Here is a 15,468-nt window from a genome sequence, read left to right as displayed (position 1 = left end):
GAGGGCCGTCCTGAGGAGTCAACACAGGCAGCCTATCTGAGCCAAATGGGGCTTGGTCTCCAAGGAGAGCTCAGAGTTAAGTCTCATAGAGAGCTGAGCCAGCTGTCATACTTCCTCACAAATGTGAGACATGCAGGACTATGGTCCAACATATTGAGCATGAATTTGTGGGGGGGGGGGGGTCTTGCCTTGAAGACAGAGACCAGTTAGACCCACCAAAGAGGATCAATTTTAACCCTGGTGGGAAGGAAGCACCCAAAGAATTTTCCCCTAGTTTTCCCAAATAAATCTCACCAAAGCTGAAGAAAATGCCACCGAGTTGTTTATTGCTTTCCAGTTGAAGCAGATGTCAAACTGCAATCATTTGCCAAAGCTGACATAAATCATAAAGCAAAATAACACAGTTTTTATAGAGAATACAGAGCTGGCAATTTCAAATTTCCTGCTCCCGCCCCCCCCCCCCCCTTGCCGGCTTCACGCTGATTGGTTGGAGTCATCAGCTGGCTGGGACGCATGGCCGGCTTAGCCGTGCCCCAGCCAATCAGAGAGCCAGCACTGCTTCGGCCTCTCAGCCAATGGGAAAGAAGGAGGCAGTACAGGCGGGAAACAATGAACCGGGAGAAAAGGTGAATGGATTAAATGGTTGATGTTTGGATAAGCACGGGCGGGCGATAGCTTTCCCTGAGCCTTCAAAGCCCACTCATCTATTATCTTTGGTTCTTGGAAGCTGATTAGGTAAAGTGACTGGTGCGGCTGCCAGGCCTTGATAATTTCCAGTCCTGGATATGGGATCAATTGATGTTATCTGTACATTGGTTTCAGCCAAGGGTAGGAAGACAATGGTGAGGCGGATGGGGCACCCTGATCTTCCCTGAAGGCAGGATGCCCTTTTGTTGATGAATGATTGAGTTACCACGGGGTGCTCTCTTCGGGCGGCCATGCTCTGAGACCCAGGAACGGCTAAGACGACGGAACGGATGAGGACTGCACATGACAACATAGTTTAAATTTTTTTATTGTTCAATAATTTGATGTTTTTGGATACATTGTAATGTGTTGGTTTTATTTTTATTGATATATGCATTTTATATATGGCATCGAATTGTGCCAACTGTTCACCACCCTGAGTCGCCTTCAGGCTAATATGGGCGGGGTAGAAATAGCGTAAATAAATAAATAAATAATAACCCCTGGGTTGTTGTAGGTTTTTTCGGGCTGCATGGCCATGGTCTAGAGGCATTCTCTCCTGGGGCAATCTTTTGTTGAGAGGTGATTGCACAGCAAAACAACAGAGAGGAAACAATCTGGGACATCTAATCACCTCTCAACAAAAGTTTGCTCTAGGCACTGCCAGGCCATCAAATGCTAATCAAGGTGCTCAGTTGAAACATTCACACCTAGCTCCAACAGACAAAGAGTCCTTTGTCTCACCCTGGTCATTCCACAGATATATAAACCCTTTTTCCTAGTTCCAACAGACCTCACTACCTCTGAGGATGCTTGCCATGGATGCAGGCGAAAGGTCAGGAGAGAATGCCTCTAGACCATGGCCATACAGCCCGAAAAAACCTACAACAACCCAGTGATTCCGGCCATGAAAGCCTTCGACAATACAATAATAACTCCATCTAACACAGGCTGTAACCCTATGCCCTGTTTGGCCTTACGACTGACCAGAAATACCTCTGTCTTGTCTGGATTCAATTTCAATTTGTTAGCTCTCATCCAGTCCAACACAGCTGCCAAGCACCGGTTCAAAGTCTGGACAGCCTCCTTGGTAACAGGTGGGAAGGAGTGACAGATTTGGACATCAACCTTCCGAAGGATTGTCACAGGGAGATTGCTTTCTGCTGCTCCAGAGGGCCTCAACTTACAGATACAAATGACAAAAAGGAGACTTCACCAAATCATAGGCAGAAGTTCTTAAAGGGCTGTGTTTTAAATCAGATGTTTCCCCGCAAAGGCTGACCAGGGGAAAGCCAGTCCAGTCCCATGGTGATGCCCATTTCCAGAGAAGCAAAAGAGTTCTCCAAAACAGTCCTAAATAAAACAAAGCAAAAAACAACAAGAACAAAAAACGAAATGACCTGAACAGAGTACAAAAAGTAGAAAAGAGTTGTCTAAGAGATCAGTTCAAAGTCAAGCCAAGTGCTATTGAATCACACGAAACTCTGAATGTAAAGTCAACAGCATCAGAATGTCCAAAACCTGCAATTTTCCTGATGCAAAACATTTTATTAGTTTTGTCCCAGCTCTTTGGCTGATTTCTCTCCTGTATGTAGGCTCTGATGGCTCAAAAGGTATGAATCCTGAGGAAAGCATTTCCCAAACACCTGGCATTAGTGTGTTTTTTAGGCTGTGTGGATTCTCTGGTGCTTGTTAAGGGACGAAGTCTGTGTAAAACATTTTCCACATTTGTGACATTTGTATGGTTTCTCTCGTGTGTGGGTTCTCCAGTGGTCTATGAGGTGTACATTCTGGACAAAACACTTCCCACACTCTTGGCATTTGTATGGTTTCTCTCCTGTGTGAAGTCTTTGGTGCCTCACCAAGTGTGAACTGTAAGCAAAACATTTACCACAATCTGGGCACCTGTATGGTTTCTCCCCTGTGTGAACTCTCTGGTGGGTCACAAGGGATGAACTCCGAACAAAACATTTCCCACATTCCTGGCACTTGTATGGTTTCTCTCCTGTGTGGGATCCCCAGTGCTCCATAAGGTGTGTATTCTGAGTAAAACATTCCCCACACTCCTGGCACTTGTATGGTTTCTCTCCTGTGTGAAGTCTTTTGTGTTTCACTAAGTGTGAACTGTAGGCAAAACACTTCCCACACTCCTGGCACTTGTATGGCTTCTCTCCTGTGTGGAGTCTTTTGTGGCTCACCAAGTGTGAACTGTAAGCAAAACACTTCCCACACTCCTGGCATCTGTATGGTTTTTCTCCCGTGTGAAATCTTTCATGCTTCAACAAGTGTGAACTCTTCATAAAAGATTTCCCACATTCCTGGCACTTGTATGGTTTCTCTCTTGTGTGGAGTCTCTGATGAGTCATTAACAGCGATCTATAAGCAAAGTGCTTTCCACACTCTTGGCATATGAAATCCTCCGTTCCTTCAAAGATTTCTTGTTGGTTTAGAAGTGGCAATTCGTAATCAATAACATGTTTTCCCAGTACTTTCCATTTAAAATGGGTTTTCCCATCATGGAGTGTCTCGTGAAGCAAAAGTGCATCATTTTGGGTAAGCCATTGCCTAGATACAATGCATTTGTAGGGCCTTTCTCTGGCATAACCTCCATCTTCACTGTGGACTTGCTGGTGCATAGGAAGACTCCCATTGTGTCCAAAATTATTTCTGTGTTTGGTGCACACATTACTCTTCTCCCAGTTATCTGCTGTGAAGAAGGACAAAAACAATCATTATTCCTCAGTGAGAGTGAAAAGGACTCGAGGAGAGTGAGATAAGAAATGGATTGTAATGATCCTTAAAACAACATAGGTATGGAGGAAAAAAGATATAAATGTCCTCTCCCCACCCCTCTTTCAGTAAAAATGGACACTGTATTGTTGAAGGCTTTCATGGCTGGAATCACTGGGTTGTTGTAGGTTTTTCGGGCTATTTGACCATGTTCTAGAAGCATTTTCTCCTGACATTTCACCTGCATCTATGGCAAGCATCCTCAGAGCTATGTAGGTGAAACGTCAGGAGAGAATGCTTCTAGAACATGGCCATATAGCCCGAAAAACCTACAACAACCCAAGATGGACACTGTTTCACTGCCTAGAGCAAGTATGGACAAATCCAGGTCCAAGGGCTGGATGCGGCCCTTTGGGCTCTTTTCTCAGGCCCTCCTCTCTCACACCTTCCTATTCTTCCTTTCTTCTCTCTTTTCTTCCGCCTTCCCTTTCTTTATCCTTCTTTCCTTCCTTCCTTTTTGTCATTCCTTCCTTTTCACTTTCCTTCCTTCCTCCCACCCTTCCATCCATCCATCTCTTCCTCTCTTTCTTCCTTCTCTCTTTGCTTCCTCCTTCCCTCTCTCTCTCCCCTTCCTTCCTTCTTTCCTTCCTTTCTGTCATTCCTTCCTTCCATCCTCCCACTCTTCCTTCCTTCTCTTTCTCTCTTCTTTCCCTTTCCTTCCTTCCTCCTTCCCCCTCTCTCTTTATCCTCCCTCCCTTCCTTTTTGTCATTCATTCCTTCTTCCTTCTTCCTTCTTTCCTCCCTCCCTCCCTTCCACCCTTCCCTCCTTCTCTTCCTCTTTTCCTTCTCTTTTTCCTTCCTCCGTTCCTCCTGGAGGATGTTTACCTGGGAGAAGAGAAGGTAGAGAGGGTAGAGTGTGAATTATTATGCTAGCCGATTATATGTTTTAGCTCAAATTAATTTATCTGGGTTTTAACTGTTCATTACTCAAAAGAAACTGGGACTGCATTATTGATTTTGTGTCTGAGGTCACTGCTTTATTGAACTCTGATTATACAAGAGTAAATTTCTGTTTTTGCTTTCTTCAATACTTGTGTTGCTCCTTTTTGGAACTGACCTGTGCACTGAGCTGCACGCTCTGCACAAACCGCAATATCCTAGCTTTCAGACATGCAGAGGTTAGCCTTCTATCGTCGAAGGCTTTCATGGCTGGAATCACTGGATGGTTTTAGGTTTTTTGGGCTGTATGAGCATGTTCTAGAAGCATTCTATCCTGACGTTTCACCTACATCTATGGCAGGCATCCTCAGAGGTTGTGAGGTTTGTTGGAAACGAGGAAAATTGGGTTTATATAGCTCACAACCTCTGAGGATGCCTGCCATGGATGCAGGCAAAACGTTGGGAGAGAATGCTTCTAAAACATGGCCATACAGCCCGAAAAAAACTACAACAACCCAGAGGCTAGCCTGCCTGTCCAAAAAGCAGGTTTAGGGCAAAAGAAGAAGCTGTAATATTGTTTCTAAAAGTTGCCACCTTGAAACAGCAGATCAGATGAGAGACAAAGAAGGGAAAGTTTTCTTTGTACCAGAAAGAATAAAGGATCCATCTATAACTCTTACTTTTCTAACATAAGCCCTGCCTTAAGGAACCTCAGTGACTGGGTTGATTTAGGCTATTGTTCCCACTAGGGCGCTGCTGATTGGGATACTTAATTTTGAAATAGAAATTGGTAAGGGAGCCTTACCAAGAGAGTCCACCATCCCACGAATCTCCTCCATGATCTGCACATGCAGGACTTTCTGACCAGGATTCAGGAGAGCCCACTCCTCCGGGGAGAAATGGACAGCCACATCCTCAAAGGCGATTGGGCCCTGGTGGGAAAAGAACACATTTCCTTCTCAGATCAGAGAAATCAAGAAAAAGATTGTACAAGAATCTCTCAACAATAGATTAATTTATTATTATTTATTTACACAATTTCTACCCCGTCTTTCTCACCTCCGAGGGGGGCTCAGGGCGGCTAACACAGGCAATAACTCAATGCCACAATATCAATAACAACAATATAAAATCAAATACATAACAAACATAACAAATCAAAATAGTAATATTACTTAAAATCACATAAAATAGATTTACAATCCTGTTGGCTGTCTGAATGGAAAAGGCCTAAGTTGTAAGCTTTGTAGAGACGTCCAGTTAGTCACAGTCAGAACCATTTCTTCATTAACATGTAGAATCAGAAATGGAATCTGGACATGTTCCAGCCTTTATTGTGGTGCTCAGAACTGGACACAACGCGATTCCAGGAGAGGTCTCACCAAAGAAAAAAGAAGGTCACCATAACTTCCCTTAATCTAGACACTACATTCCTTTTGCTACATCTAAAATTCCCACAGGCTTTTAAGCTGGTGCATCACACTGTTGGCTCATGTTCCAATTGTGGTTACTAACACACCAAGATCCCATTCACATGAACTGCTGTTGTGCCAGGTGTCACTCATTCTGTATCTGTGCATTACATTTTTTCCTGCCCAAGTGCAGTATCTTACATTTTTCCTTGTTGAAATTAATTTGGTTAGTTAAGGCCCAGCTTTCGATCTGTTCAGGTTGTTTTTAATTCTGATTCCATCTTCTGGAGTATTAGCTATCCCCTCTAATTTGGTGTCATCTGCAAACTTGATAAAAATGCCCCCTAAACCTTCATCCTGATGGGGAGATATTGGAAAAATAGATATTTATTTATGTATAAATTGTATGTACTTTACAAGCACTGAATTTTATAGAAAAACCAGGTTCTATGTATTAGAAAGAATGCTGAAGGAGATCTGTGTCCAAGGCTCGGGCAGGAGGGGAATGAACATTCCAGGAGATAAGTCCGTCCTAGTAGCAACAGAGATAAGTAAAAAGTAAGGAGCCAACCCCCCTCCCTCATGACAGGTCAAAGTAGGCCCCTTGATTGATGAATGTAAGCTGTAAGCTGTATGCTGCTCTTTAGAAAGAAATACAGAGACATGCCTCTTGTATGTTGGAATATAGAATTTGATATTCCTATGATGCTAAAGTGACACAGAGAATGATGTCAATTTATGTAGAAGCATGTTTCTTTGTTTGCCTGCATTTGAAGTGTATAAAAGGCAGTCAACGCCTTCATCGGGCACTCTGGTTGCTTTTGGACACAGCTCCACTCCAGGGTCCCAGCTGGAAATACACATACTTTTCTTTCTCCAGAGACGATCTCTCTTGATATTATCTTTCCTATCATGCTGCAACAATCCAAGTCAATAATAAAGATGTTGAACAGCACCGTGTCCAGGACAGAACAATGCGGCACCCCACTAGTCGCTTAGATTGCATACTCCCTACTGCAGCGTTTCACAAATTGAAAGTCGGAACCCCTGGGGGGGGGTGCAAGGGGGTGTCAGAGGGGTCGCCAAAGAATATCAGAAAACACAGTATTTTCTGTTGGTCATGGTAGTTCTGTGTGGCAAGTTTGGCCCAATTCTATTGTTGGTGGGATTCAGAATGCTCTTTGATTGTAGGTGAACTATAAATCCCAGAAACTACAACTCCCTAAGGTCAAGGTCTATTTTCCTCAAACTCCACCAGTGTTCATATTTGGGCATATTGAGTATCCATGCCAAGTTTGGTCCAGATCCATCATTGCTTGAGTCCACAGTGCTCTCTGGAAGTAGCAGAACTACAACTTCAAAACTCAAGGTCAATGCCCACCAAATCCTTCCAGTAGTTCTGTGTGCCAAGTTTGGTTCAAATCCATCGTTGTTGTAGTTCAGAATGCTCCTTGGTTGTAGGTGAACTATAAATCCCACTAACTATAACTCCCAAATGACAAAATTAATCCCGCCCAACCCCACCAGTATTCAATTTTTTGTGTATCGGGTATATGTGCCAAATTTAGTCCAGTGAATGAAAATACATCCTTCATATCAGATATTTACATTACATTCATAACAGTAGCAAAATGACAGTTATGAAATAGCAACAAAAATAATGTTCTAATTGGGGGTCACCACAACATGAGGAACTGTATTAAGGGGTCGTAGCATTAGGAAGGTTGAGAAACACTGCCCTGTTGCCTGGTCACCTCCATACTGCTCAGATTGAAAACCAATTTCCTTTCAGGAGGAGACTGAAGCAAAAAAGGTGTTGAGTAGTTCTGCTTTTCCCCTATGCCGTTAGCATTTCACTTCCTTCTCCAAGCACTACTGTTTCCTCATTTTTCCTTCTTCTACTGACAAAAAGCCCCTTTTAATTGTTTTAATCTCTCTGGAAAGCCTGGGCTCATTTTCTGCTTTAGCTTGTCAAACTTTTCCCCTACTTACGCTGGTTAGTTGTCTGAATTTCCTTTGGTGATTTCCCCCGTTTTCCATTTATTGTACATGTCCCTTTTAAATCTCAGCTCAGCTGGAAGATCTTTAAATGTTTTTTCTGGTTTCTTTAGATTTCTCTTATCCCCCCCCCCCCCCCCCCTTGTTGGCACTGTTTGCAATTATGGTTTCAGTATCTCACTTTTAAGAAACTCCCATTCAATCTTGTCTGTTTCAAGAGATGTTTGATGATGAAGTCTGGAAGGAATTATCCCCAGGCAGCTCAAGTTCTCCTCTCCCAGGAATACTTCTGCTTACCTGACTCAGTTCCACTCCATCACAAAGGGGAAGAAACGATTGAGGATTCGGCAACAACATCATTCCAGCCCCTGAGAGAGAGAGAGAGAGAGAGAGCAAGGGGTGGAAAGCTGATCACATAAACATGTCTCAGAGGTGACAATTACAGCCCTATACAGAAACCTATGGGGAAATTACTCTGTAAACCCAGTCAGTAATCATGATTTTAAATGCGTGTCCTGTGTTTAAATATCTGTCCTATGTACTTAATATTTATTTTATAGAAATATGTGTGTTCATAGAATTTTTTCAATGTATTGTCGAAGGCTTCCATGACCAGAATCTCTGGTTTGTTGTAGGTTTTTTTGGGCTATTCGGCCATGTTTTTCAATGTTTGTGTGTTTTACTGGGATGTGACCCACCTTGAGATACAAGGAAAGTCAGGTAAAAACAATATTATTATTATTATTATTATTATTATTATTATTATTATTATTAAATATAGATTTTTTATTAATTATTTCACACAAACAATCTAGTATATAATCAGAAAACATACATTCAAAAATAATGAAACGTGTCCAGATCTGTATGCAAATGGCAACTTGTGCAAAATAAACATAATATAGTTTACCATTCACTCAAATTTAAGACATTTTCAAAGCAAAATCCATGCAAACTATTCCTAACCAGAGTTGTTGGTTACTATGTTTTAGGAAAAACTGTTTCCATCTAGATAATAGAAATATTATTGTTGTTGTTGTTGTTGTTTTTATTATTATGATGAACCCGGTAGCATTCTCCTGCCCAAGAATATGTAAAATTTTGGAGTTTAGGACTGTTTTATCTCATTCAGTGCTGTGAATAGGTTGGATTGAAATGAGTACTGGGCTTGGTATTTTAACCAATTAAACTTATTCTTTGTTGTCTGTTTGTCTTCCAGCTCAGGTGTAAGTTCAGTGCAGTTTGCAGACAAACACTCTTTCTCCCACCCTGGACTTTCCAGAGATATATAAACCTCACTGGCCCATTTCCAATAGACCTCTGAACAAACCTCCGAGGATGCCTGACACAGATGCCGGCGAAATATTAGGGCTCATCCTAGTTTGTGTTCTACCTGAAAAGATACGGTTGGGCTGATATTTCAGTCCCACCTAACAGTATTTATTTTATTTATTTATTTATTTATTTTATTTAGTACACTTGTATACCGCTAATATCTCAGCCTAAAACGGCGACTCATTGCGGTTTACAACATTTAAAAACAACAATATTCCAATTAAAAATATAAAACACATACATATACAATACACAGTATTGGGCCACCAATACAGACCAATGCATCTCTTAAATTAAAATCATAATCCAATTTCATTGTCTGTGATTGCCAGTCCTTGATCAGAGATTTCATCGCATCGGATTAGCCGAATGCTTGCTCAAACATCCATGTCTTGAGTTTTTTCCGAAATACTATCAGCGAGGAGGCTGATCTTATCTCTATAGGGAGGGCATTCCAAAGCCGCGGGGCCACCACAGAAAAGGCCCTGTCTTTCGTTCCCGCCAGCCGCACCTGTGAAGCAGGCGGGATGGAGAGAAGGGCCTCTCCCGAAGATCTTAGGGTCCTGGTGGGCTGATAGGCCGAGATACGTTCGGATAGATATGTTGGGCCAGAACCGTTTAGGGCTTTAAAGGCCAATGCCAGCACTTTGAATTGGGCCCGGTAGCTAATCGGCAGCCAGTGGAGCTGGTACAGCAGAGGAGTTGTATGCTCCCTGCGCCCTGCTCCTGTTAGTACCATGGCTGCCGCCCGTTGGACTAGTTGGAGCTTCCGAGCCGTCTTCAAAGGCAACCCCACGTAGAGAGCATTGCAGTAATCAAGGCGGGATGTAACCAGAGCGTGCACTACCATGGCAAATGTAGAAGTATAACAATAAAGAAAACTGGGTTGTTGTAGGTTTTTTCAGGCTATATGGCCATGTTCTAGAGGCATTCTCTCCTGACGTTTCGCCTGCATCTATGGCAAGCATCCTCAGAGGCTGAGGATGCTTGCCATAGATGCAGGCAAAACGTCAGGAGAGAATGCCTCTAGAACATGGCCATATAGCCCTAAAAAAAAACCTACAACAACCCAGTGATTCCGGCCATGAAAGCCTTTGACAATACAATAAAGAAAACTGCAAACTGCACTGAACTTACACCTTTTGCAACCAAATACCTACCTATATACTCATTCCAAGGCCAAATTATCCTGGACGTGCATATTCTCAATCTCAAACTGATTGTGGATATGCTACAATCCCCTAAAGGGGATCTTACACCAACATAAAACACTAAAACTCTCAAAAGGGTTCCTTCTTACCCTGCTTTGGCTCCTTCTGCCTGAGGCTCTGGGTGGTGTCTGGTGGAGATTTCTCTGATTCAGAGACATCAGGCTGGATTTCAATGCAGTTATTTTGTGCCTGAAAAAAGCTCAGAAAATTCCAGAATAAGGAAAATATTAGAAAAGGATTCCCTCCCCCCCCTCCCCAAATATTCCACAGACCTATGTTTAAAAGAAGAATCATTCTGAGATGGTCATACTCCCCCTCACATCATTTTCAGTGTTATATCTGGGGTCAACAAATTTGAGTACAGGAGCAACCAAGCTTAAAGTGGAAATGGAGGTGAGAGCAGAAGGGACAGAGCTGTGGGGTAAAGAGGCCGAGGGGGCAGAGTCCGGCTTCTCCCTCACATCAGTCCCATCTTGGAAGGAAGGCAGGATGTACATTTAATCTCTCCATCAGTCCCAGATGGTTGAAAAGAAGCTCTCCAAAGCTCTAGGTGCTCTTACTGCCTATTACAGGGAAAACCAACTGATCCCTAATCCATCTAAAACACAGACATGCGCCTTTCACCTTAAGAACAGACAAGCATCCCGAGCTCTGAGGATCACCTGGGAAGGAATCCCACTGGAGCATTGCAGCGCACCCAAATACCTGGGAGTCACTTTGGACTGTGCTCTGATCTACAAAAAGCACTGCCTGAACATCAAACAAAAAGTGGGCGCTAGAAACAACATCATACAAAAGCTGACTGGCACAACCTGGGGATCACAACCAGACACAGTGAAGATATCTGTCCTTGCGCTATGCTACCCTGCTGCTGAGTACACATGCCCAGTGTGAAACACATCTCACCACACTAAAAGAGTAGATGTGGCTCTTAATGAGACATGCCGCATTATCACAGGGTGTCTGCGCCCTACACCACTGGAGAAATTGCACTGCTTAGCCGGTATTGCACCACCTGACATACGCCAGGAAGTAGCAGCTAATAGTGAAAGGACCAAGGCAGAGACATCTCTAGCTCATCCCGTTTGGGTATCAGCCAGCATGCCAATGACTCAAATCAAGAAATAGTTTTCTTAGATCTACAGAGACACTCGCTGGAACACCTCAGCAAGCGAGAGTCCAAAAGTGGCAGGATCAACCCCAGACTCTCAACCAATGGCTGATACTAAATGAGAGACTCCCCCCTGGGCACACAGACAACTGGGCAACTTGGAAGGCGCTGAACAGACTGCACTCTGGCACCACGAGATGCAGAGCCAATGTTAAGAAATGGGGCTACAGGGTGGAATCCTCAGCATGCGAGGGCGGAAAAGAGCAAACCACTGACCACCTGCTGCAATGCACCCTGAGCCCCGCCACATGCACAAGGGAGGACCTTCTTGCGGCAACACCAGAGGCACTCCAAGTGGCCAGATACTGGTCAAAGGACATTTAACCAACTACCAAGTCTGCAAAATCTGTGTGTTTTCTTTTTCTTTTTAATCTGTGTGTTTGTTTTGTTCTGTTAGAATTGTAATACAATGGTATGGTTGCTGATGACACGATAAATAAAGAAATCAGTCCCAAGGTGAGTGAAGCCAAGAGGCAATGCTCTCACCTGTCCTTCCTGCTTCTCGTCCTCTGCCCGACTCAGGAGGAAGCCTTCCGCCAGGGCCACCGCCTGGGAAGAGGTCTCTGCCCCACACTCTCGGACCCAGCTCCCCATCTCTGGGGGCAGGATGCTCAGGAACTGCTCCAGGATCACCAGGTCCAGCATCTCCGCCTTGGTGTGTTGCTCTGGCTTCAACCACTGGCGGCAGAGAGAGTGGAGGCGGCTGCAAACCTCTCTGGGTCCCTCGCCCTCTCGGAAGGAGGAATGCCTGAAGCGCTGGCGCTGCGTGTCTGATCCATAAATGTCCACACTCAGGGATATCTGTGTAGTTCTTTCCCAGGATGCTCCAATTTTCCCAAGTCCTGCTTCAGGTCCAGGTGAGTTGGGTCTCTCCATGCTGGAACCACTCTTTGATGAAGAAGCCAAGTGGGTCCAAGATGCTCTTCTCTCAAGGGAAAGAAATCCTGAAGCACTGGCGCTGTATGTGTGTATTCAAGAACGTCTGCATAGTTCTCTCCCAGGATTCCCCATTGCGTCCAAGTCCTGCTTCAAGTCCAGGTGAGTTGGGTCTCTCCATGTTGGAGCCACTGTTTGAAGAAGAACCAAACCATATCCAAAATGCTCTTCCTCTCCCTTCTTTCAAGGGAAAGAAGTCCCTCAAGAGGTTCTACTCCAACACTCACATTTCCTTTGCCTGTCTGCTTCCCTCTCCTAAGGATACCAGTTGAGAGAACCTGATGACCCCCAATCTCCTGTTAGTCCAGGCCTGGGCCCACTTTGTCCCTCCCTCCAGGTGTTTTGGGCATCAGCCCCTCTTCTGCCCTTTGGAGAAGGTCTGGGAATAGGACTCAACAGAAGGAGAGGAAGGAGGAAGAGAAGGAGGCTAACTCCCCTCTTCCATCCTGACAAGGAAGAGTGGAGGGAGTCTGGTTCCTAGAGGGACAGGTAAGGTGATATAGGGAGGCCTACTTCCTTCCTGCCTCTCTAGGAACCACACTCCCTCCCCTTAACCCTTCCTTGCCCAGAGTGACACTGGAAGGAGGGGGAAAGAGCATCTCTCAATGATATCAAGCAAGAATTTAGGAATCTTTGCCAGGAAGCAGAGACCAATCAGACTCATCAATGAGAGTTCGAGACAGGAAGAAGCACCCAAGATTTCCCCCTGATTTTTCCCAATAAAAGGTCTCACCAAGTTGAAGAAAAGCCACCGAGTTGTTTTATTGCAATGTCATACTGCGATCATTTGTCGAGCAGACATACCATACAAGACAAAGCAATGTATTTTTTATAGAGAAACAAGACTGTCAAATTCAAACTTCCCGTCCCCGCCTTTGCAGCCCAAAAGACAGTTCATAGAATCAAAGAGTTGGAAGAGACCTCCTGGGCCATCCAGTCCAACCCCATTCTGCCAAGAAGCAGGAATGTTGCATTCAAATCACCCCTGACAGATGGCCATCCAGCCTCTGTTTAAAAGCTTCCAAAGAAGGAGCCTCCGCCACACTCCGAGGCAGAGAGTTCCACTGCTGAATGGCTCTCCCAGTCAGGAAGTTCTTCCTCATGTTCAGATGGAATCTCCTCTTTTGTAGTTTGAAGCCATTGCTCCATTGCGTCCTAGTCTCCAGGGAAGCAGAAAACAAGCTTGCTCCCTCCTCCCTGTGGCTTCCTCTCACATATTTATATATGGCTATCATATCCCCTCTCAGCCTTCTCTTCTTCAGGCTAAACATGCCCAGCTCCTTAAGCCGCTCCTCATAGGGCTTGTTCTCCAGACCCTTGATCATTTTAGTCGCTCTCCTCTGGACACATTCCAGCTTGTCAATATATCTCTTGAATTGTGGTGCCCAGAATTGGACACAATATTCCAGGTGTGGTCTAACCAAGGCAGAATAGAGCATGGGTCGCATGACTTCCCTAGATCTAGGGAAGTTGCATCTATTAAGTAGGAAATATAAGTACCGCTTATGTGGGGAGTCTAATGTAACTAATTTACGATGCCATAAAATCTCCAGCAACCATGCAAAAAGAATGAGGAAGTGCTCTATCATTGTCATTAATAGACAGTGAAGAGACAGCTTCCCTGGTGGCCAAAATACCCTCATGAAATGGGTTGTTGTAAGTTTTTCCGGGCTATATGGCCATGTTCATGAACATGGCCATATAGCCCGGAAAAACCTACAACAACCCATGGATTCCGGCCATGAAAGCCTTCGACAATACCTTCATGAAAGCTGGAATGTTAAATAGCCTCTGTGTGTCTGTCTACATATGTTGTGTGTCTGTGGCATTGAATGTTTGCCATGTATATGAACATTGTAATCTGCCCTGAGTCCCCTGCGGGGTGTGAAGGGCAAAATATAAATATTGTAAATAAATAAATAAAATTAATGTAATGCCAAAACAGGTGCACCTTTGATTTGCATAAATATGGTAATCTCTTTACTGGCAATTAGATTTTCTCAAGCAATTGGAAGTGACTAGTTGGGTAGCTAAAGGTTTTCCCCTGACATTAAATCCTGTCGTGTCTGACTCTGGGGGTTGACTGCATGGAGCGCTGTTACCTTCCAGCTGAAGCAGTACCTATTGATCTATTCACATTTGCATGTTTTCGAATTGCTAGGTTGGCAGAAGCTGGGGCTGACACTGCTCCGGTGGACTTAAGTATTTTCTGTTGGTCATGGGGGTTCTGTGTGGGAAGTTTGCCCCAATTCTGTCATTCGTGGGATTCAGAATGCTCTTTGATTGTAGGTGAACTATAAATCCCAGTAACTACAACTCCCAAATGTCAAGGTTTATTTCCCCCAAACTCTATCTGTGCTCATATTTGGCCATATGGAATATTTGTGTCAAGTTTGGTCCAGATCCATCATTTTTTGAGTCTACAGTACTCTCTGGATGTAGGTGAACTACAACTCCCAAACTCAAGGTCAATGGCCACCAAACCCTTTTAGTGTTTTCTGTTGGTCATGGGAGTCCTGTGTGTCATGTTTGGTTCAATACCATCATTGGTGGAATTCAGAATGCTCTTTGATTGTAGGTTAAGTATAAACTGCAGGAATTACAACTCTCAGATGACAAAATCAGAATTTTTTTGAGTGATGGTCACTCCTTGTAGTAGGTGTCTTGTGGCCAAATTTGGTGGCAATTCATCCAGTGGTTTTTGAGTTATGTCAATCCCACAAATGAACATTACATTTTTATTTATAATATAGAATCATAGAATCAAAGAGTTGGAAGAGACCTCATGGGCCATCCAGTCCAACCCCCTGCCAAGAAGCAGGAATATTGCATTCAAAGCACCCCGACAGATGGCCATCCAGCCTCTGTTTAAAAGCTTCCAAAGAAGGAGTTTCCACCACACTCTGGGGCAGAGAGTTCCACTGCTGAACGGCTCTCACAGTCAGGAAGTTCTTCCTCATGTTCAGATGGAATCTCCTTTCGCATATTTGTATCCCGTCCTTCTCACCGCCGGAGGGGGGCTCAGGGCAGCTTCACAACAGGCATTAAT

General features: G+C 44.1%; 2 protein-coding genes across 2 annotated transcripts in view; one reads left to right on the top strand and one right to left on the bottom strand.

Annotated features, from left to right (window-relative positions):
- LOC132765774 (zinc finger protein 850-like) overlaps positions 1-15,468 on the top strand; it is a 1,095,673-nt gene that overhangs the window by 43,356 nt on the left and 1,036,849 nt on the right. The gene's annotated exons all lie outside the window — the stretch shown is intronic.
- LOC137096324 (zinc finger and SCAN domain-containing protein 31-like) lies at positions 11,862-12,899 on the bottom strand. Its single transcript, XM_067465479.1, has one exon. It carries the CDS (start codon positions 12,357-12,359, stop codon positions 11,877-11,879), a length of 483 nt encoding a protein of 160 aa, XP_067321580.1. The 5' UTR covers positions 12,360-12,899; the 3' UTR covers positions 11,862-11,876.

The sequence above is a fragment of the Anolis sagrei genome, chromosome 2, assembly GCF_037176765.1.
Source record: "Anolis sagrei isolate rAnoSag1 chromosome 2, rAnoSag1.mat, whole genome shotgun sequence".
NCBI classification, from domain to species: domain Eukaryota; kingdom Metazoa; phylum Chordata; class Lepidosauria; order Squamata; family Dactyloidae; genus Anolis; species Anolis sagrei.
This window is presented reverse-complemented; position numbering and strand designations above follow the sequence as displayed.